This window comes from Mytilus edulis, chromosome 10 (assembly GCF_963676685.1).
Source record: "Mytilus edulis chromosome 10, xbMytEdul2.2, whole genome shotgun sequence".
Classification (NCBI taxonomy): domain Eukaryota; kingdom Metazoa; phylum Mollusca; class Bivalvia; order Mytilida; family Mytilidae; genus Mytilus; species Mytilus edulis.
The window spans coordinates 16,780,492-16,802,866 of NC_092353.1; the positions used below are offsets into that span (position 1 = coordinate 16,780,492).

General features: G+C 31.8%; 2 protein-coding genes across 2 annotated transcripts; one reads left to right on the forward strand and one right to left on the reverse strand.

Annotated features, from left to right (window-relative positions):
• Positions 1-1,526: 1,526 nt before the first annotated feature.
• Positions 1,527-2,819, reverse strand: LOC139492616 (uncharacterized). Its single transcript, XM_071280766.1, has one exon. The coding sequence runs from the start codon at positions 2,817-2,819 to the stop codon at positions 1,527-1,529; it is 1,293 nt and encodes a 430-aa protein (XP_071136867.1).
• Positions 2,820-2,950: 131 nt separating this feature from the next.
• Positions 2,951-5,146, forward strand: LOC139492617 (uncharacterized). The gene has a single exon (XM_071280767.1). The coding sequence runs from the start codon at positions 2,951-2,953 to the stop codon at positions 5,144-5,146; it is 2,196 nt and encodes a 731-aa protein (XP_071136868.1).
• Positions 5,147-22,375: the final 17,229 nt, after the last annotated feature.

Below are 22,375 nucleotides of genomic sequence, written 5' to 3' on the forward strand. Positions count from 1 at the left end.
ATTTACATTAGATAACCAATTAAAACACGAACCAGCATTTTACATTATTTGTTATTCGTGAATGTTTGAAGACAGTGAAAATTATTATTCAACATTTTACGTTTGAATTTATTTCAAACCTTTCAATTATATATGTATATATATATATACACGGCCACTGAAAGCTTTATTATAGTGAAGCCCAGTTGGTCGTGTGGTCTAACGTGACGGCTACAGTGCAGGCGATTTGGTGTCACGATATCTCAGTAGCATGGGTTCGAATCCCGGCGAGGGAAGAACAAAAAATTTGCGAAAGCAAATTTACAGATCTAACATTGTTGGGTTGATGTTTAAGACGAGTTATATATATATATATATATATATATATATATATATATATATATATATATATATATATATATATATATATATATATATATATATATATATATATATAATAATATTTTTAAATTTGCAAACTACATTTCACATCAAATAATAACAGTTCGTTAAAATATTGTCACTAGCGCTTTCATGCCTTCTGGTAATCTTCAGGCGACGTTTTAACAATGTCCTTGACGACACTGCCGTTGGTAACGTTTATTACGTTACAATAACGATAAGGGGAGATAAATCAAACGTGTTTAAGTAGATCCGTTTAATTTTGGCTGAAAGTCCTTTATAAAGTGTGCTTCCTTTGCCAGTCTTTTATATTTGTTCGATTCGTTCATTTTATAGAACGGATATACGGTAAATTTTCCACTACTGCACGTTTCGAAATGTTCGCTCACATCTTGCATTCGTGTGGATGGATCTCGTATCTGTTGTCTGTGAACACGAACTCTTTGACAAATTGAGTTACCAGTCTGTCCGATGTACCATTCCTTGCAAGTGCTGCATACAATACAGTAAATAAGGTTTACCGTTTTGCAATTCATGTCTGCATTTGGAATAATGGTTTGGCCGTTTTTCAATGTTATTTGCGGGCCGGTTGCCATGTATTCACAAAGACCACATCTAGGGTCATTACATTTTGAAACGTTGTATTGTATTCCATTTGGGTCATAAAACTTAGCCCTTGTTAAAATCTTTTTAAGATTTAAAGGCTGTCTTTTACTTTTCAGGAATTTTTCTGTAGGGAAAAGCTTTTTTAATTTTTTCGTTTTTTGTAAAACTGGCAAATTTGCTTTTATGACGTTGAATATGTCAGGATTGTACGGGTTATGAGTGCTAACAAACGGGATAAGTTCTGTATTACTCTCTTTGCGTGCTGTGGACCTGAGTTCCGTCATTGGTATAGCTTTTGCCTTTTCTATTCCCTTTTCTATTAGTGGGTTTGGATAGTTTTGTTCTTTCAAAAACACCTTCAGTTCATTCAAACGTAATTCCTTCGTGAAATCATCACTCACAATTGTACATACACGTCGTGCTAGACAAAACGGGATGTTTCTTTTCGTATGTGAAGGATGGCATGAATGAAAATTCAGGTATTGGTGGGTGTCCGTCTTCTTATAATATATATCTGTGGTTAAGGTTGTTCCATTCTTTTATATTAAAATATCTAGAAATGGCAGTCTTTGTTCGCTAGATTCGATGGTAAATTTAATCGAAGGATGTAATGTGTTTATCAGACTATGAAACTTCTCTAAATTGTGACTTTTGTTTAAAATGATAAAACAGTCGTCTAAGAATCGCTTCCATTCCGATTTTACGTACACTTTAAAAGCTGTATCAAATTCACTTTCAACTTGTTGATACATTTTATCCTCCAGAAATCCCATCACGAGAGTTGCGTATGTGGGAGCAACTTTTGTTCCCATAGCTGTACCAGAGATCTGTAGATAATATTTTCCATCAAAGAAAAAGGTGTTATTATCTAGTATGATTTTCAATCCCTCCAACAAAAAATTATTCGAAAATCTTTGGTCGATAATGTGCCTATATGACTCTAGCCAAAATTTTACAGCATCTAATCCTAGTTTGTGCGGTATATTGGTGTAAAGACTTGTTACGTCGAAGCTTACCAATATTGCATCTTCTTTGACTTCGGCTGGTAAATGATTTAAAAAATCAAAATTATCACGGATAAAACTAGGTACATATTGGCATAAAGGTTTCAAAATTAGGTCAATGAAATGGCTCAATCTATGAGTTGGACACTGCGGTCCAGCAACAATAGGCCGAAATTTTAAATCTTTTGGTGAATTTATTTCGATATATGCGCAATTTTGTTGTTGAACTGCTGTTTCTACTTCCTTACTTTTGTGGATTTTAGGTAGTCCATAAAAGTTGCTTGTCTTTACCTCAAATTTTGTAAGATAGTCAACTTCCTTTTCAGTAGTACAATGAGGAAATTTTGAAATAAGTTTGTTTATATTTCTCTTAGTTTTCTTTTCCATATTGTCGTTGAGTTCCCGATAATATTGTTTATCATTGAGCTGTTCCTGAATTTTGTCTCGGTAATATATTCTGTCCATTATTACTAATGCACCACCCTTGTCAGCTTCTTTTATAATTATCGATTCATCTTTTTGTAATCTGTATAAAGCTTGCTGTTGTTTAAATGGTAAATTATTTTTTACTTTGTCCTGTGGCTTCGGTATTAATGGAAAGTTTGACAGATGATTAATGTATAAGTCTAAATCTTTATTTTTTCCTTTTTCCGGTGTAAATGTAGATTTATTACTTACAATTGATTCGTCAGCTGTCTTTGATTCTTTATCCCCAAAATGATTTTTTAGTCTTAATTTTCGGCAAAATTCTTTGATATCCACTGAGAGTGTATCAGTGTCAGCTGGAGGTGTTGGAGTATATTTCAATCCTTTATTTAACACTTTCATTTCATCTAAGGTGTGGGTCGGAACAAAACCGCCTACCAAATAGAGGAACGTTCCGAAACCAATCTGAAACAAGTAACAGGGTCGACCCAAAAATAATTAACTTGTCTAATCGCAAACTTGATTCCGATGAAATGAAAGTGTTAAATAAAGGATTGAAATATACTCCAACACCTCCAGCTGACACTGATACACTCTCAGTGGATATCAAAGAATTTTGCCGAAAATTAAGACTAAAAAATCATTTTGGGGATAAAGAATCAAAGACAGCTGACGAATCAATTGTAAGAAATAAATCTACATTTACACCGGAAAAAGGAAAAAATAAAGATTTAGACTTATACATTAATCATCTGTCAAACTTTCCATTAATACCGAAGCCACAGGACAAAGTAAAAAATAATTTACCATTTAAACAACAGCAAGCTTTATACAGATTACAAAAAGATGAATCGATAATTATAAAAGAAGCTGACAAGGGTGGTGCATTAGTAATAATGGACAGAATATATTACCGAGACAAAATTCAGGAACAGCTCAATGATAAACAATATTATCGGGAACTCAACGACAATATGGAAAAGAAAACTAAGAGAAATATAAACAAACTTATTTCAAAATTTCCTCATTGTACTACTGAAAAGGAAGTTGACTATCTTACAAAATTTGAGGTAAAGACAAGCAACTTTTATGGACTACCTAAAATCCACAAAAGTAAGGAAGTAGAAACAGCAGTTCAACAACAAAATTGCGCATATATCGAAATAAATTCACCAAAAGATTTAAAATTTCGGCCTATTGTTGCTGGACCGCAGTGTCCAACTCATAGATTGAGCCATTTCATTGACCTAATTTTGAAACCTTTATGCCAATATGTACCTAGTTTTATCCGTGATAATTTTGATTTTTTAAATCATTTACCAGCCGAAGTCAAAGAAGATGCAATATTGGTAAGCTTCGACGTAACAAGTCTTTACACCAATATACCGCACAAACTAGGATTAGATGCTGTAAAATTTTGGCTAGAGTCATATAGGCACATTATCGACCAAAGATTTTCGAATAATTTTTTGTTGGAGGGATTGAAAATCATACTAGATAATAACACCTTTTTCTTTGATGGAAAATATTATCTACAGATCTCTGGTACAGCTATGGGAACAAAAGTTGCTCCCACATACGCAACTCTCGTGATGGGATTTCTGGAGGATAAAATGTATCAACAAGTTGAAAGTGAATTTGATACAGCTTTTAAAGTGTACGTAAAATCGGAATGGAAGCGATTCTTAGACGACTGTTTTATCATTTTAAACAAAAGTCACAATTTAGAGAAGTTTCATAGTCTGATAAACACATTACATCCTTCGATTAAATTTACCATCGAATCTAGCGAACAAAGACTGCCATTTCTAGATATTTTAATATTAAAGAATGGAACAACCTTAACCACAGATATATATTATAAGAAGACGGACACCCACCAATACCTGAATTTTCATTCATGCCATCCTTCACATACGAAAAGAAACATCCCGTTTTGTCTAGCACGACGTGTATGTACAATTGTGAGTGATGATTTCACGAAGGAATTACGTTTGAATGAACTGAAGGTGTTTTTGAAAGAACAAAACTATCCAAACCCACTAATAGAAAAGGGAATAGAAAAGGCAAAAGCTATACCAATGACGGAACTCAGGTCCACAGCACGCAAAGAGAGTAATACAGAACTTATCCCGTTTGTTAGCACTCATAACCCGTACAATCCTGACATATTCAACGTCATAAAAGCAAATTTGCCAGTTTTACAAAAAACGAAAAAATTAAAAAAGCTTTTCCCTACAGAAAAATTCCTGAAAAGTAAAAGACAGCCTTTAAATCTTAAAAAGATTTTAACAAGGGCTAAGTTTTATGACCCAAATGGAATACAATACAACGTTTCAAAATGTAATGACCCTAGATGTGGTCTTTGTGAATACATGGCAACCGGCCCGCAAATAACATTGAAAAACGGCCAAACCATTATTCCAAATGCAGACATGAATTGCAAAACGGTAAACCTTATTTACTGTATTGTATGCAGCACTTGCAAGGAATGGTACATCGGACAGACTGGTAACTCAATTTGTCAAAGAGTTCGTGTTCACAGACAACAGATACGAGATCCATCCACACGAATGCAAGATGTGAGCGAACATTTCGAAACGTGCAGTAGTGGAAAATTTACCGTATATCCGTTCTATAAAATGAACGAATCGAACAAATATAAAAGACTGGCAAAGGAAGCACACTTTATAAAGGACTTTCAGCCAAAATTAAACGGATCTACTTAAACACGTTTGATTTATCTCCCCTTATCGTTATTGTAACGTAATAAACGTTACCAACGGCAGTGTCGTCAAGGACATTGTTAAAACGTCGCCTGAAGATTACCAGAAGGCATGAAAGCGCTAGTGACAATATTTTAACGAACTGTTATTATTTGATGTGAAATGTAGTTTGCAAATTTAAAAATATTATTATATACATTCTGTACACCGTGTTTATTTACTTTTGCTATATATATATATATATATATATATATATATATATATATATATATATAAACGAGTCTAAATTGAAAACTACGTTCAAACCTATGATTACGTTGGATAAAAATCGCAATTTTTATACGTATGCATGTAAAACACATTTCGTTGTAGAAGGGTCTAAAAACAGCACAAACAACATTTTCCAAAAGACCAAAAAAATGAAAAAGTATATTTAAACAAAACGCATTTGACTAACTGGTCGAACAACTGATGTTCTTTAACCCTGCTGACTGCCATTGGCGATTGCCAAATAAAATTGATCACAAGATGTAACAAAATGGATCTTAATATAAATGTAATACTAAACAGAACAAAAATGAACTTGTGGCCACGATGTTATGCCACAAACATACGGTGTCAATATATTTTTAGTACACCAGATCCAGATTTCGACAATAAATGTCTCTTCAGTGATGTTAGGGATCAAAACGGTATTTGGAAGGCCATATAAAAAGTACCCTCATTTTTAGATAGACTCTTGAATTTTAAGAGTCAATATAGGATGAACGTATCATATAAACTGGAGGAAAAATATGATACAAGCCCAAACGAAAAAATATAAACGAGTCTAAATTGAAAACTACATTCAAACCTATGATTGAGTCGGATAAAAACCGCAATTTTTGTACATGTGCATGTAAAACAAATTTCGTTGTAGAAGGGTCTAAAAACAGCACAAACAACATTTTCCAAAAGATCAAAAAAGTGAACAAGTATTTATATATATATATATATATATATATATATATATATATATATAAGAATATACCAACCAGTAAACTTATTAGGTATTGGATCATCAAAATTGACAATACTACACAAACAGGAAAAAATATATGAGTCTAAAGATTGTGTAACAATACCGATAAATATATATATATAATTTTAATTGTAAAGAATTAATTGAAAAAATAATGAAGCTTAGATTAAAATTGTTGAAAAAGTATATAAAAAACGTTGGCCGTGTTACAAATTGAATTCAGCCAATTTTTAAACATATTAGCAAAATCGGAAACGAAATTTTAAATTGAAGGGAAGCTACGTATATTCGAATAAATATTCAATTGTTTAAAATAAGGTGATTATAAATGGTTCATGTATCCTAAATTTCCGTTGTAGACCGTTTGAATATCTCTCGGATCATAAGTTGATAATCCCTTTTTCATGGAATAAAAACCATTAGGCTACTTACTTTTCAAAAGGGTTCTTAAAGTGAGAATCGTTTGTGAAACTATATTTGTATGAAAATTGTATTTTGCCTGTAATATAAAGAATATGTTGCTACTAGATCATTGATATGATCATAATTATAAATTAAGGCTTTTATAACTCAGGAATAGATGACCTTAACTGTTTTTGGCAAAACTTTTAGGAAGTATTGGTTTTCAATGCTCTTTTACTTCGAACTTTAGTTTGCCTTTTTAACATTTTTTTATTGGAGAGTCACTGATGAGTGATTTCTAGACGAAACGCGCGTCTGGTTCAAATATAAAATTTCAATCCTGATATCGACGATGAGTTTATTTATTCAAAGTCATGTGGCAGTGATATACATTTTGTGGGTTACTCGTAATTCATTTCAGATAATTTCTTAAGAAAAGCACAATTAATTAAATATTTCTAATAAAGCTAACTGTAATTTAAGTATACGCAAATATAAAAATGCAACGTTAGGTTTCTAAAATATGAATGAATTGAGATGTGAATTCTTCGTCAATGATGACTTAACCTCTTGTAAATTAGTTTGGAGTATATAGTCATATAAACTTTTATATTAACTAATTTTATCATAATATTCTGTTAATGTGAAGAGCATCTTATCTAATTTCATATCGAGTGATCTTTTTATGTTCAAAACCATTTTGAGCACTCCTGCCTGTATCGTTACCAACAGAAACAGGCAAACCAAGTTGACCGATGTAGGAATCGAATGCAACAATCAAGCGCTTGAGTTTTGCAAGGTAGTAATCACTTAACGTCCTGATGGAGATTATGTTTTTTTTTGTCTCAGTCAAGAATTTGTTTTTACAATATCAGGAATCAGAATATGTGTTTAGGAAAACCCAAACCCCCTGACGTTAAATGGTCGTTCCCTTAGTTTAAATAATACAATTATTTATTTCACTTTTAATTATATCTGTTTTGCCATTTGCATAACATGTGATGGCTAAATAGTTAGATATGCATAACATGTGATAACCAAAAAGTTAGATATGCATAACATGTGATGGCTAAATAGTTAGATATGCATAATATGTGATGGCTAAATAGTTAGATATGCATAACATGTGGTGGCTAAATAGTTAGATATGCATAACATGTGATGGCTAAATAGTTAGATAAAGGTATATTGCAATACTTTATCTATTCGAAAACGTTTATTTTATTTTTCAGAAAATTTTAAATAATTTTAATAATGTATAGTTCCGCATTCATTTCATGATTTCTGTTATCAAGATTTTTTCTTATAAACTTATAGATCATCAGAGCTTAGCTTATGTTGTAGTCATAATCCTAATATCCTTGTTTCATAATTAATGGTTGATAACCAAATATTTCAACATGCCACAAGTTTCCTGACAAGGACAGATTAGCACCATAAGCTTTACGACAATAGTATATACTACATCATGGACCATGAACAAGACGGGGGCACATTCAATTTCTTGAATAAGTTACTACAATCGAGTGATCTTAAGATCAGATATTTAAAGAGTCCAGTAAAGAATTCCAATTACATATCTCATTAATTTAAATTGACAGTCAAAAATATTGATTATACCAAACCAGTACAAACAAAAAGTAAAGTCACAAAAATTTTGAAAGTTCCTAATCAACTAGCTTTTAAATAACAGTGATCTCAATGACTGGCAGTGGGTTAATACACTCTTTGAAAAGATTAAACTTAAATTATATCATAAATTTCTTGATCGGTTAGACTCGTGTGTACCTGGCCTATTGAAGGTTATTTAACAAAATGCACGAGGGCCAATCATTCACATTACAACTGATTTTAACTTCTGATTGCCTATTTTGTCATTTACATGTATAAATATACATTGTTCTTGTGTATTTTTTTCATTGTAACTTTTTTGCTGATTTTCGCCTCCCTTTTGACAAACATAGATAATGATCGTCCTTGCTGAAAATCGAGCAACATATATATATATATATATATATATATATTTGACCTCCGTTTTAAAAGCTTTAGAGTTGATATTTCTACCTGCTTATCAATATCATTTTATATGATAGACATAAAGAAGTAACATTGATATGTGAGACATTAACAATTAAGAAATCATTATTGTCCAGAAAAAAAAGAATATGAAGTTGATGACAGTCCTCTGACAATTTTTAACCTACTTTAAACTTTTTAAATATTATACATGTTTGCCTCTAATTGTCGTTTAGTTATGTCTGCCTTTTTATTGATGTTTCGTTGACGTTTAGTTTATATGTCCTTTTATTCATCTTTAAGTGACGATTGATAACCGTAGAATAAATGAAAAATAAAAATAAAACAATAAAAAATAATCTTTTAAACTAAATCATTCCTTATGTAGAATCAGTTGTTCAAAACTAGCTCATCTATTTGAAACAATAAAGTAAATAAATTAATTTGAATCATATTAATAAAATTGTTATAGTGAAATCGAAAATTGAGGTTTAATTTAAACATTCATCATCAAATCTCATTTAATGTTTTTTAACCTTATTATTCATCAATGCAATGACTTTTACTTAATTAAAACACGATGTCAATAAATGAAGGCAACCAACAGTTGTAAAATATACAGTACATACTGGTTCAATAGTTAGTATCACGCAGTGGTAATGTATTTTGCCTGTAATCTTGTCCTCATGGTTAAAGGCTTATTTATACAATGTAACTTTTTTCAGTTGATCTTAAGTCAAATAGAAATGTGTTGTATTTACAGACTGTTTTACATTAACGAAAAGCAAATATTATCGAAGTATAAGAGGAGAAAATCGGTGGTATATTTCCGGAAAATTATTGGTCGAACTGTAAGTGACCTGTAAAGTTTCTATCATTTTTAACATGATATGTTCATTAAAAACCAAATAGAAATTCCACTGTCTTATCGATTGTTATTTGCTGAAAATGCGTCATATTTATATTCTAGATGAGAACAAATTAAACAATGAAAATCGATCCAAAAAGTTGATAGGGTGTGATAAAAGGCAGGAAATTTTGACAACCACCTGAAGTAGAGCGTAGAATGGGAGGACCAGCATTTTATCTTACCCTCATTCAAGTACAACAAGCATGATCAAGGGTGCTGTAACGTGTAAAAAGCGTGACACTTTCCACACCATCACAAATATTAGATAAGACGCACTTAACTAACTGGGCGTAGCTGTGTATTTATATATTTTACAAACGCAGACTGGTCTTGTAAACGATGAAGGGAGTGACTTAATGTGTAAGTTTGGACAATCACGTGTGTTTCTTCTACGACTAGGCTTTTATCATTAGTATAGTTATCAATTGTACCATAAAAATATACATTCTATAGTATAATATCAAAACTTATAATGCCATATTCGATCGTTTTAAAAACTAACCCGATACCCTGAGATTGCATTCGGCATCTATTCATTATTGCAGTTCTTTTGAATATACAAAAACTTCATTTAAAGTTGTATAAATTCTTATTTTATTTTATTAATCCTTTAATGCATTTATGCTCTGTTTTCATGCCCTCTGATAGAAAGAGCTATTTATTGTAAACTAGATGCCCTTATTATAGAAAAACTAATATCATCACTTCTACCTATTTGACACAATTATGAATTGTTCGGACCGCGTTTGTGGTGAATATTGAATTTCGAAAAAAGCATGACAATGTTGTCGCTACAGAATGATAAACCTCCCGTCACTTAAACTCTCAATACAACTAGATGTGTCAAAGCGATACGAATGGCCCCGTCCCAACAAGTTGAAAAATCTGCAATTTCAATATAAACACATATGGACACAAACATGATAGTAGTCTCACGCATCAAACATCAGCTCAAAATCTGGAGGCGTATAGAAAAAAAAATTCTGTATAACTGTGATTTTCAATAATTCATCAAAGTCCAAAGCCCGTAATTTGGCCCTGTAACTCATCTTGGTTAGCTCACATACCAAAAATCAGCGCAATATCTGAAGGCGTTTAGAAAAAAAAAAACGTATAACTGTGATTTTCAACAATTTCTCAAAGTCCAAAGCCAGTATTTTTTGCATAAATTAGTGGAGCGGAACTAAACTTAAACTTGATCTGTAACTCTCCATGGTTAACTCCCATATCAAAAATCAGCCCAATATCTGAAGGCGTGTAGAGAAAAAGTCCGTATAACTGTGATTTTAAACGATTTTCAACAAATTCCTAAAGTCCAAAGCCCGTAATTTCCGCGAAAAGTAGTGGAGTGGAACTAAACTTAAACTTGATCTGAAACTCATCATTGTTAACTAACATACCAAAAATCAGCCCAATATCTGAAGGCGTTTAGAAAAAACTCCGTAAAATGGTTTGTTGCGGAATAACGGAATGACGGAATTTCAGAATTACGGAATTACGGAATTACGGAATATCGGAATTTCGGACAATGGTAAAATTATATGGCACCGACAACTTCGTTGCGGGGCCATAAAAATAAGGAGATGTGGTAGAATAGTCCTTTGTGTTTATTTTGGTACATTTACACAGATATGTTTTGGAGTATAGTGTTGCGTCTTATTCTCTGAACACGGTTACATTATTGTTGTGGTAAACTGAAGCCCGCCTCCGGGTTCAGGATTTTCTTGCTGCGTTGCCAACACTTTGTGCTGTTTTCTGCTCCTTAATCGAATTATTATCTTTTTATTTACACATTCCTCGTTTCCATTCTCAATTTTTGTTTTTAATTGATTATTTTCATATACAGAAGAACTTATGTACAAACATGTGTTTAAAAAAAAGATGAAATGAATCATCGCACCAAAATATCCAATCAAAATATTTTGATGTGCGATTCAGATAGATGATTTTCTTTCACTGAACAGTTCCTTTTATCATTATATAAATGCATTGACAACCACCGTACGGTAATGACTTAATATTGATATAATTGTGATAAAGTTTAAACGAAGGTTTGTTCATACTAATTGATATCTGAACTTAAGGATTTTTGTCAAACGCAATAAGTTATGTCACCCCTACGGCGGTCGGGTGACATATTGTTATGTTTTATTCATTTGTTATTTATGATAATTATTAATATTGTTTTACACTTTTTTTTGCCTTTTTCATGAAATTGTATGTTAACTACCATGTGCAGATGTGCAATCGGGGGTTGGCATTTCCTAGATGTCATAGAAAAAGAAAGAATGTAAAAAAAGTTAAATCAGAAAAATACTGAACTCCAAGGACAATTCAAAACGGAAAGTCTTCGAATTTGAAAGAATCTTTATGGAAATGTTACTTAGAATGTGAAGATCTGCAATTCATCTTTGAAATTTTCAAAATGTTGATGACAAACTAAGAAACTGTACGAATGAGAAAATTTTCAAAATGCCTTAAACTTTCTGCTAATTAACAGAATGATGTGTTGTAATGCGTATATTTGCAATCAATATTCAGAAATTTCAAATTGGCTGCCGTTTATTTGCAATATGCGGACCAGGGTGACATCCACTGTTGCTTGCAATGGCAATTCTTGTTCACTTCAAAGAAAATACTATTTCCTGTTCCCAACTCACAAGTCACAATTGGTTTTTGTCATGTCATTTTGTCAGTTTGTTTTGCCATTGATATGCTATGTCCACTATGCTAAGCTGACATTTTTACCGGCTTCGTGATTGGTTTGGCTTGACTTTGACATCTATAATTTTATCATTTTGATGTTACTTTGGAAATGTCCGATGTATGAAACAACAATAAGATGTTGTTAGATAGCCAATGAGCCAAATGCAATAGAAGTTTTACTACAGGTCACAGCACGACCTTCGAAAATGAACAAAAACGATACCAGTGAGCCATTTAATTCTCCTACAAGATGAATGCAAAACACTTCAAAAGAAGAAACAGCATGCATGCATAACGGTGTTGGTAGCCTTTTATGTGCATCTGACACCACTCTGTTTCGAGTAAAATTGATTCCCTTTTTATATTTGAATTTTGCTGTTTAAGGTATCTGTCTTTTCATTATATATATATAAAAACACATGATACATGTCTATAAGGAATATTGCCAAAACATCCAAATCGTCAATGAAGGGCATGCAATGATTTCGATAAGGTTTTGAAGAATGATTTATTCAATTTGACATCTTTCCTTTCGGTGCATCTTTGCTTATTAAAGTTGGTTCCCTCTATCCTCTACATTTTCAAAAAAAAAAAAAACAAAAAAAAAAAAAAAACGCGAGTATATGAGACTTATATGAGTCCCGAAACCAAATATCAGAAATCCTTATAAGGTGGTTGCTGAGAAAATTGTGACGAACATTTTCAACTTGAATGTCATGTGTAAAATGATACAAGTGCTTGGTTAACAGGAAGTTTTTGAGGTATGAATTTAAAAATGCATCACACGGTATATCTGACTTATATAAACACTTAAACCAAATTTCAGAAATAATTTCTTTGTAATCAAAAGAAATCTTTAAGTATATATGTCAAGTAAGTACCTTAATTTATGATATAAAATTAAAAAAATTGAACTCAAATTCAAATTTTATGAATAAATTATACTTACCTGACATATGTTACCCACCCTCCTCCCTAGGAAGTTTTTAAGTTTTCTTAACGGGGTCTTTCAAGTCGCCGTGAGAAAACTGATAGTTCGTGGTGAACCGGATGTAACCTAACATCATGTTCCCGCGCGTTTTGAACTTACGGTCGAGTCTAATACCAACGAGATTGAAATCCGATAGTTCCTGTTAAAAATGTGAGTAAACGTTTTAATGGATTGACGAACGGACAGACAGAGGTAAAACAGTATAACCCCACTTTTTAAAGGTTCATATACAATTAGATCATTGATGGATTCAGAATCAAATGTTATTATTGAAGTACATATTTCCATGCTCCAATTGTGGTTTCCTTAATTTGTTCTCCTATATACTGCCCTTTTTTCTAAACAGAAAGTTGAGAGCGTGTGCTTTGAATTTAAATAGTTTTCCTTTTCATCGATATATCCAACTTTGAACACTGGTCTTATATCGATGCTTAATGTCTCAACGAACGGCTTTTAGATCAGCGCTATAATCAAAATCTTCAAATATATTTGATTGAATAACGTGAAAAGGAAGACAACTCAGTTTTACCCAATACGTTTATCAGATAGATCGTCTACATGAAAATAAACAGATCTTCCTCTATTCTGAACTAAAAATATTCTCTTATTAGAAAAAAAAAAAATCCAAAAATCCTATTTTCTCACCGTTTATACATTTTGAGTTAAAAAAAATTGACAAAACAATTGAAAAGAACATATTTGCATTTTACATGTTGATTTATACATATCATGTTATTAATCTAACGTGTCCAGATTGACAAACATTTAAGGAATGACTGTAATATTTTTTCTGTCTATGAAGGAATAACATAAAAAATGTGGTGCACACTCAATAACCCGCATAGCTGGTTATCTAAAGTGTGCACCACATTTTTTTAATGTTATTTCGAATAGGCAGAAAGTTTATTACAGTCAATTTTTATAATTTAATCCCTAAATCCATTTTAAACCGGAGAAATCAGGAAAAAAACCTTGATGACGCCACGGTCACATGACAAAATTATGTCTATGGGCTGATAAACAAAACGACGTTAGCCAATCAGAAGACGCGTTACATCCTAAATTAAATTATTGATAGTTGTACAGTCTGTTATGTGGTCGATATCATTAAAATGTACCAATTTACTGGTAAGTCTCATTATGTTATAACAGTATCGTGTAATTCTATTTGTTTTCATATATCTTAAAGCAATAATTACGTCACGTTAAATATTTTAAGTGCTGAATGTTAGATGCCTCGATGAAACCAAAATATAATACAACCAAACTAGACAACAAAGAATAGACTAATAAATATTTTTTTACACATGTAGTTATATGATAATGCGTATAATATAATACATTTTTCTAAGAGATTGATACAATGATAAATACAGAATGTATTTTGTTGCAGTATTATAGGCTTGTAAATAAAAAGGATCCCAATACATATTCGATAAGAAGTTCTTTCAAATCTGAATGCATATACCATGACAAAAGACCTTTTAGCTATTGGGGGATCTGCTAAATTTGACCTGAGAATTTGCAAAACTTGAACTTTTGACATCATACAACAATCACTTTTCCTTTGTCGTGTAATATATTTTCTCTTGTTACATCAAATGTGTATGGGAACTTCAGTAATATATCCAGTAATGGCGGACAAAACAAGATAAGGACTTGAGACTTATTTCTGACTATGTTGAAAAGGGGTTAAAAATGAAAAATAATTAAATTGAAAAATTAAAGCCGAACAACAACTGGTTAATAAGGGTCGTCTTGCTACAAGATAGTGGACGATCGATGTCTTTATTCCCTACCGTGTCTTTTTCACACTGTTTCTGAATTAGCTGGAGACGTTGAGCTGCTGACAAATTCGTGTGAAGTTCAAACGATTCCCTTAAATTTTAGTGTTTTTTTAATACATATTCAAAACGGATTTTCTAATTATCAGCATCGGGAAAATACTTATTGTACATTTTTTTTATCCACATTGAATGGACAGTGTCTGCAATACTGTTTATTGTTCGATAACCCCGCTAGTGGCCTATCAGTTCCAGAGTTTATCAGCAGCTCAGTAGTCAGTACTTTGATACTGACATGAGTTTAAACAATCCTGTCTAAAACTGTCCGATAATTAATTTTGAAATTAAAAAGAACTAATTACTTAAATTTGAACTCTTTCAGGCAGAGTTGGCCTAAGATTGATTTCTATTAAGTTATTTCGGTCATATAGCTCTTCAATTGTTTCGGTTTTTATAAATCCTTTGCTTTCAAACGATTTGCGTCCAGCGTTCCTGATGAAGGTATATCTGAAGGACAAAAAACGCTTTAGGATTCCCAATGGGTAGTGTAATTTAGTTGACATTGCTTCCATCATTTCTTGAAAGAAAAAGAACAATAATTACGCTGTAATCTTTATAATAAAAACGATCTTAATAGTTGCAAGTAGATGCGTATAATGTGAACTTTGTTTGCTTTCTACATTTGGATTTTTTTTATTAATTACAATGTACATAGATTATTCAGTATCATAGTATTAGAATATTTTTGTGTATTCTGTTAAAGATCGAAACGTGAAGATTAAAAAAAAAGAATACTTTTTGCACGTTTTTGAGTTTTGCATTATATTGAAAAAAGCTTGTAGCAGTAAAGCAGACACACTTCAATAATATGTACGTATCTGATGAATGAAGTGAGTTTTTTTAACATGTAAACGATGTTATTTGAAAAAAAGTATAATACGTTTTGATTTCTTCATTCAAGGCCAACGCGTTGTCCTCTCACAACTTTTCCTAAAAAAATCTCAATTAATTAATTAATGTGTAAAATATAGATAAAACATCGACAAAAAGGCAATCAACTATGTAATATTGGAAGTGCAGCCAACAAAATCACAGGTGCTATTTAAAAAAGTTATGAAAAAGGCATGAATGTAATATCGATATTAGTATTTACCTAAAGGAACTTAAAATATTCAATCTTTTGGGGGTGAATAGATGTTGTCGTACACAACAATATCGCCCGCTGTACTTTAAATAGATTTTACGAGGCACTGTTAAAAAACATTGCAGAACGATAAGAATTTGCGTAATATTTGAATCCACGGAAAATATCGAGTAGATTGACAATATAATACCTTCCATCCACACAAAATTTTGTAAAAGACAAATAAACATTGATATATGGTTAGAAATAATCACTGAACATTTCAAGACATATAAAACATTTCCGGAGTTTTTCTTGATTTTTGCGATTTTCAACCTTTTCTTTTTTAAACCTTGATAAGTAAATCATCAAACAGATAACTTACAATGTTCAATATTAGAAATAAAGGAAATGCCACTAGCAGTAATATGATGTTTTTTTATCTGGAGTTTAAACAATAGTAAAAAAGAGTCTGTAAATCTTATTTACCTACAACAGTAATATATAAGAGTGTCTGTATTATATATTCCCGATGGCACTGTCCCCGTTTTTGTTGTTGAAATTAATACCATCTTCATCGTTCCATGATTAAAAACCCTCTGTAAAGCCTAAAAATAGTTATCTTTTTACACAATTAGTATTATTTATTTTATACATCCTTATAAAACGAAATTACTGATGAATAGAAGTAATTGTTTTATTGAGTTTTATTTACTTAACGGCGATGTTGGAAGGATGTCCTGAAAGATAAATTAAATCTAACACTTTGTAGATTTGTTCCGTTGCTAGTAGGGAATTGATTTTGGCTATTTGTATCTGCTTTTTAGTCATATATCTTTTCAAAGTGATCATCCTTCACTTTCAAATATTCGGCTAAGAGTTCCTGATGACGGTAAATCCAGATAAAGGCATTCAGACTCATAAAACAATATCTTTGAGTATTGATGTCGGCCAGGAACTGTTTATGTCGCTTTCCTATCATCTGCTATTTTCTCTCATGTCATGCCATTTTTGCTAACCATATAAATAAAGGATTACTTAGCATAATATATTTTTGCAAATTCTATTCAAGTTGAAAGGCGGAAGATACCAACGGAATAATGAAATACCCAAAGACAAAGAAAGACCAAAATTGTCGAAAAAAACCCAAACGGAAACGACGTTAAAATTAACAACAATTTAATTTATCTTTCATCAACACAACATTTTGTAAAAGACAAATTAACATTGATATATGACTAGAAATAATCAGAGAACATTTCGAGATTTTTGAGAATTCTATCTTTTGTTTTTAAACCTTGATCATTTAATTCAAATAAAGGTAACATACAATGTTTATTCTATCTTTTCGCGTTGTTGAAATTGTGTTGCTCCCCATATGGCACCCTACGAGTGACTCGTTATGAGTGAACACAATATATGTTAAGTCTTATACAGTTCCACAACCGTGTAAAAGAGAACTAGAGAATGACGTTGACAATTGAACGTTTTTGTCGAAATCTAATTATAACTGTCAAACAACTCAAGATTGCCCCCGTTAAACTATATCAGTCATACCATAAAACTTATCTACAAATGTCTGTAAAACAAATTCATAGAAGTGTAGGTCACTGGTATTGGATTTATAATAAATGCTAAAAGGTACTTAACAGGTGAACTTATAATTAATTTGCCAGGTACATGTATCTTTCAGATATTTTTTATCAACATATCCAGCTGATACTTTCATTGTAATGCAACTAACCTTTTTGGTTTTGTATTTGATATACATATACGTGCGAATATTGCCTAATGTGTGTCATACGCCTACCTGTTGGGCATGTGGTGTATTTCAAGATACAATAATTCCCAGCAGGCCAGTCACTCTTACTTCCAGATGCTGTAGCTTTGGTGCAGAAGTAAACTTTTATGTTCCCAAATTGGTCCTGTATAACTAGAAAATGCTCACAACTTCAATAAAGTTATGCATTTCTGCTTGTTAGTATGGATGTTTACAAATCAAATGAATAAATATATATGATGTGTAGCATGAATGATAATAAAACAGATCAATTCATTTCATGTGTTTGAGTTTTTTATTTTGCCATTTGGTTATTTCATGCCTTTAAGTTTTTTTTTATTTTTCCATTTGCTTAGTAACTTTCCTTTTTAAAGTTTTCCTCGGGGTTCGGTATTTTTTGGTAGAGACCAAATGACTCAAATTTTAACTATAATATGTAATCACTTGGCCTTTAACCATGATCAAAACCCATTCCCAATAGAAACGAATTCACTCAATTTCCCCTATATGCGAACAGCAGTGAGACAGCATAACATAAGAACAAACTGTAAAGATAAGTTGGAAAGGATTTTATTCATTAGTTTGGACCAAAGAAAACAAATTAAAAACAGAAAAATAAGGAAAACAAAAAAAAGACGAAAGACACAAAGCACCGATCCAAGGGTACTCGCCTTTGGCCAAAGTTATATTTTAGTACAAAATGTAAAATCAATTGCTCAAATACCCATGTTCGTCCTCACTATATCTCCTTTAAAGAATGTACGTTGGAAGAAAAACCACATCTTCCTAATATCTAATGTCAAATTACCTAAAAAAATAAAACATTTTAGGGTACACTTCTTTGAAAAGTTTGAACAAGATCCTGCCAAAAATCAGGATTTTGTTTCCAATGAATAAGTATGGTTACTAGTAGTTTAAAAGATACCACATGTCTTTATCCCCTCGCTAACAAAACGACGGTACATGAATAGTCTCTGTAGCAATTACTTATACAGATTTAATTGTGAGTATATTAAAACAGATATATGTAAAGTTTATCACTGCAATACGTATGTTGAGATATTTTACCAGTATTCGAGACAATTAGCCTTATTATATAAAGGATTACCGAGCTTTTGAACCTATCAAAAATTTAACTGCTTATGTTATGTCGATTGCTATGTACACTTTATTGTCAGTAGACTGCTATGTCCCCCAGCGCATGTACTTACTCCACATACTAACAAATTCATTTTCGGCACATAGTACTGCTTTCATATCCCTCCCCACACTCATAATGGGATGAAATTTTCTCCAGAATAGTAAGAATGGTGTTTGCTTATAGTCTAAATTGGGGGTAAATGAGTCTAATAAAACGAGATTGTATTTATTTACGATACAATTAAAGTATTAAATATCTAGTGTTGTATACAACACATATCGGGCCTACATTGAGTATCGACATCTGATTTTAACCGCATATAAAAATTGATTTTTATCAATGCGAACACAATTGAGTTTCTCTAACGTATTGTGGACAGCAACACCACTCTGAGTTAAGCTCAATGTGACCACAGCCTATTTAAAAACCATAAATACAAAATCTCTGAAAACCACGTTCAATACATAGGCTCAGTGGTAATGTCTGCAGTGTATTTTTCACCTATGTAAAAATTGTAGTTTAACTGTAAGTATAACATGTAATTCAAACGCCGACTCGTCATACAGTAGGTCCAAGGACACAGTTATCGTCCTTTGGTTTTCGTTGTCTTCGAATATATTTCCTAGTGTAAACAGTGTATAACTTGCATGTTTTATTTGATACACTTTCCCAATTTATTTCTTGATATTAAATGCATGAAATATTAAGTAGGGGGATGTATTTACATGTTAAAAAAATTTGGGTGCTGAATCTTTATGTTAAGTAGTGATTTGGTCCAGTTCAAAAAGGTCAAATTTTATCACGTCTGAAGCTGTCAAACTGAATGTTACACCCCCTTAACACAGAATTGTCAATATTTTGAGTTAGAGCTGGTAGAAGTTTCTATAATTTTGATATTATTTGTCTCACTAGTAGTACACTACACTGTAAAAATCTTTTTGAAAAAGAGCAGGTACGATTTTTTTAATTTGAATTTATTGTCTAAAAGAAATGCACTACGAAATACCTGTGTTCTCGGGCCAGTATATCCTGAGTCTTGCCTGTCTTTATAAAACTTTTTCTTCAAAGTATGTAAAGTTTCATCACAGATACAAGGCGTGTAATTTATGTGGCTAGACGTTATTTTGAATGAAGTAATATATTTATTCAAAGATACATACATTAAGGCAAAATCAATAACTTTTCAACTCACATAAATAAGTCGTTTCGAAGACAGAAAAGTAACAAACAAAAACTGAGGGAACCACATGAACTAAGGAAGGATTGAGTCCCGATGTGTCGACATGGTAAGCGTCTTTTGCATTAGTCATTTATATGTGTCAATTTTCCAATTAGGCGAGTATGGTTTAATGGTGTATGCTATTTTTTAAATCTTTTCCTACTGGAAATGATGTATGAGGCACGAGGAATGTTGAATGGTGTTGGATTTTCAGTCTTTGAACCAGGAATGACTTATACTATTTTTAATGCTTGAAAGGTTTTACTCAAATATCATAGCAATAGAGTCGAGAGTTTTATATGATATTGAGATGTCACCAAGTGCATTCAGCTTTGAATTTTACATTTATATTCAATTATTATAAAATCATTCCTTTATATGCTTGATCGATGTATTATATATTTAGCCGGCAAATCGTCAATGTTTACCTTTTTATGTATACAATTTATTTGTGTTCCAAATGGTAGGATACATCTTACTGCATTCTTTGATGAATGTTTATCAAGTCTATTAATTCAAATCCTTAAGCAGTTATTTATATTTTCCCCAAAGATTCATACAAAATAGACTTTTGATTTACTTGTGAAAAAAGAAAAATCTGTTATAAAACATCAGTTCCGTCTGTTAATGCGGTTTTACAGAGAAGTGAGTCACGTCCTTCTTCTTAACTATTAAAAGCTCACTTAGAATTATACGAATCAAGAAAACAGAAGTAGACCACTGTTCAATAAAGTCAACAGAAGTAGACCGCTGTTCAATAAGGCAATAGTTGTATACCGCTGTTCAATAAAGAAAAAAGAATAATACCGCTGTTCAATAAGGAAAAAAGAAGTATACCGCTGTTCAATAAGGAAAACAGTAGTATACCGTTGTTCAATATGGAAAACAGTAGTATACCGCTGTTCAATAAGGAAAACAGTAGTATACCGCTGTTCAATAAGGAAAACAGTAGTATACCGCTGTTCAATAAGGAAAACAGTAGTATACCGCTGTTCAATAAGGAAAGCAGTAGTATACCGCTGTTCGAAAGTCATAAATCGATACACAGAAAACAAATCTGGGTTACAAACTAAAACCGAGGGAAACACATCAGTAGTCATAAATCGTGTGTGAGAATCCAAGTTAAAAACTAAAACAGAGGGAAACACAACAACTCTATGAGAAAAACAATAAAAAAAAAAGAAACACCAACGTGCAGTAAATCCAAACGCCAAAATATAATTATAAAGAAACGGAATATTCGGTAATAACGACCATATTTCTGACTTGGTACAGGACATTCAAAGAAAAAAACATGTGGATTGAACCTGGTTTTATGGCTAGCCAATACTCCCACTTATATGAAATGTTAAACATATTGCTAAAACGACAACATAACATATCAGGAATATTGTACAAACAAACACAATAACACTCAGCGCATAAATTAATAATATAATTGTACATTTCAAAATTTCAACTGAAGAATACATCATTGCAACCGACGTCAATACACGTCCAAATAATAATCATGAATATGAAGGTCTAAAAGACTATGATACGATCTATTTTAAATAGGAATATATTGTTGATAAAATCTTAGTAAAACACGTAAATGGTCGCTAGCTCGATTTGCCGTCTATGGTTTATCTTTATCAGGATGATCCGGTGTAAAAACTATTGAAGCTCGTTTCGTCTGCATAGGGCTAATCAGTAATGCTCAGATCAAAATAGTTTGAAAGCCAAACAAGAATAAAGTTGAAGCGCATTGAGGACCCCAAATTCAAAAAAAAAAAAAAAAACACAATCGAGATACAACAGTTAGTAGTTTGCGGTTAGAACATTAACAGTTCTAATTTTAGTGCATCAGATGTCTGCGTAATACCAAATTTAATCCTGATAAAATTGAGAATGAAATGGGGAATGTATGATGAGTTTATGTATGCATGTATTGACAATTAATTTCTCGTCAGTAAATGATTTATTCAATTAATTATACTTTTAAAAAATGCAATGCTAGACGGTATTTATAATCTAATTTAGAAAAGCATAACACATGACCGCCTCCGGAATTGTAACTTTAGTTATTGCATATTATTTCTTCGGAAACTTGGTGGAGAGTATCAAAAACGGTTCCCGGTCTGTATAATCAGTGTGAAA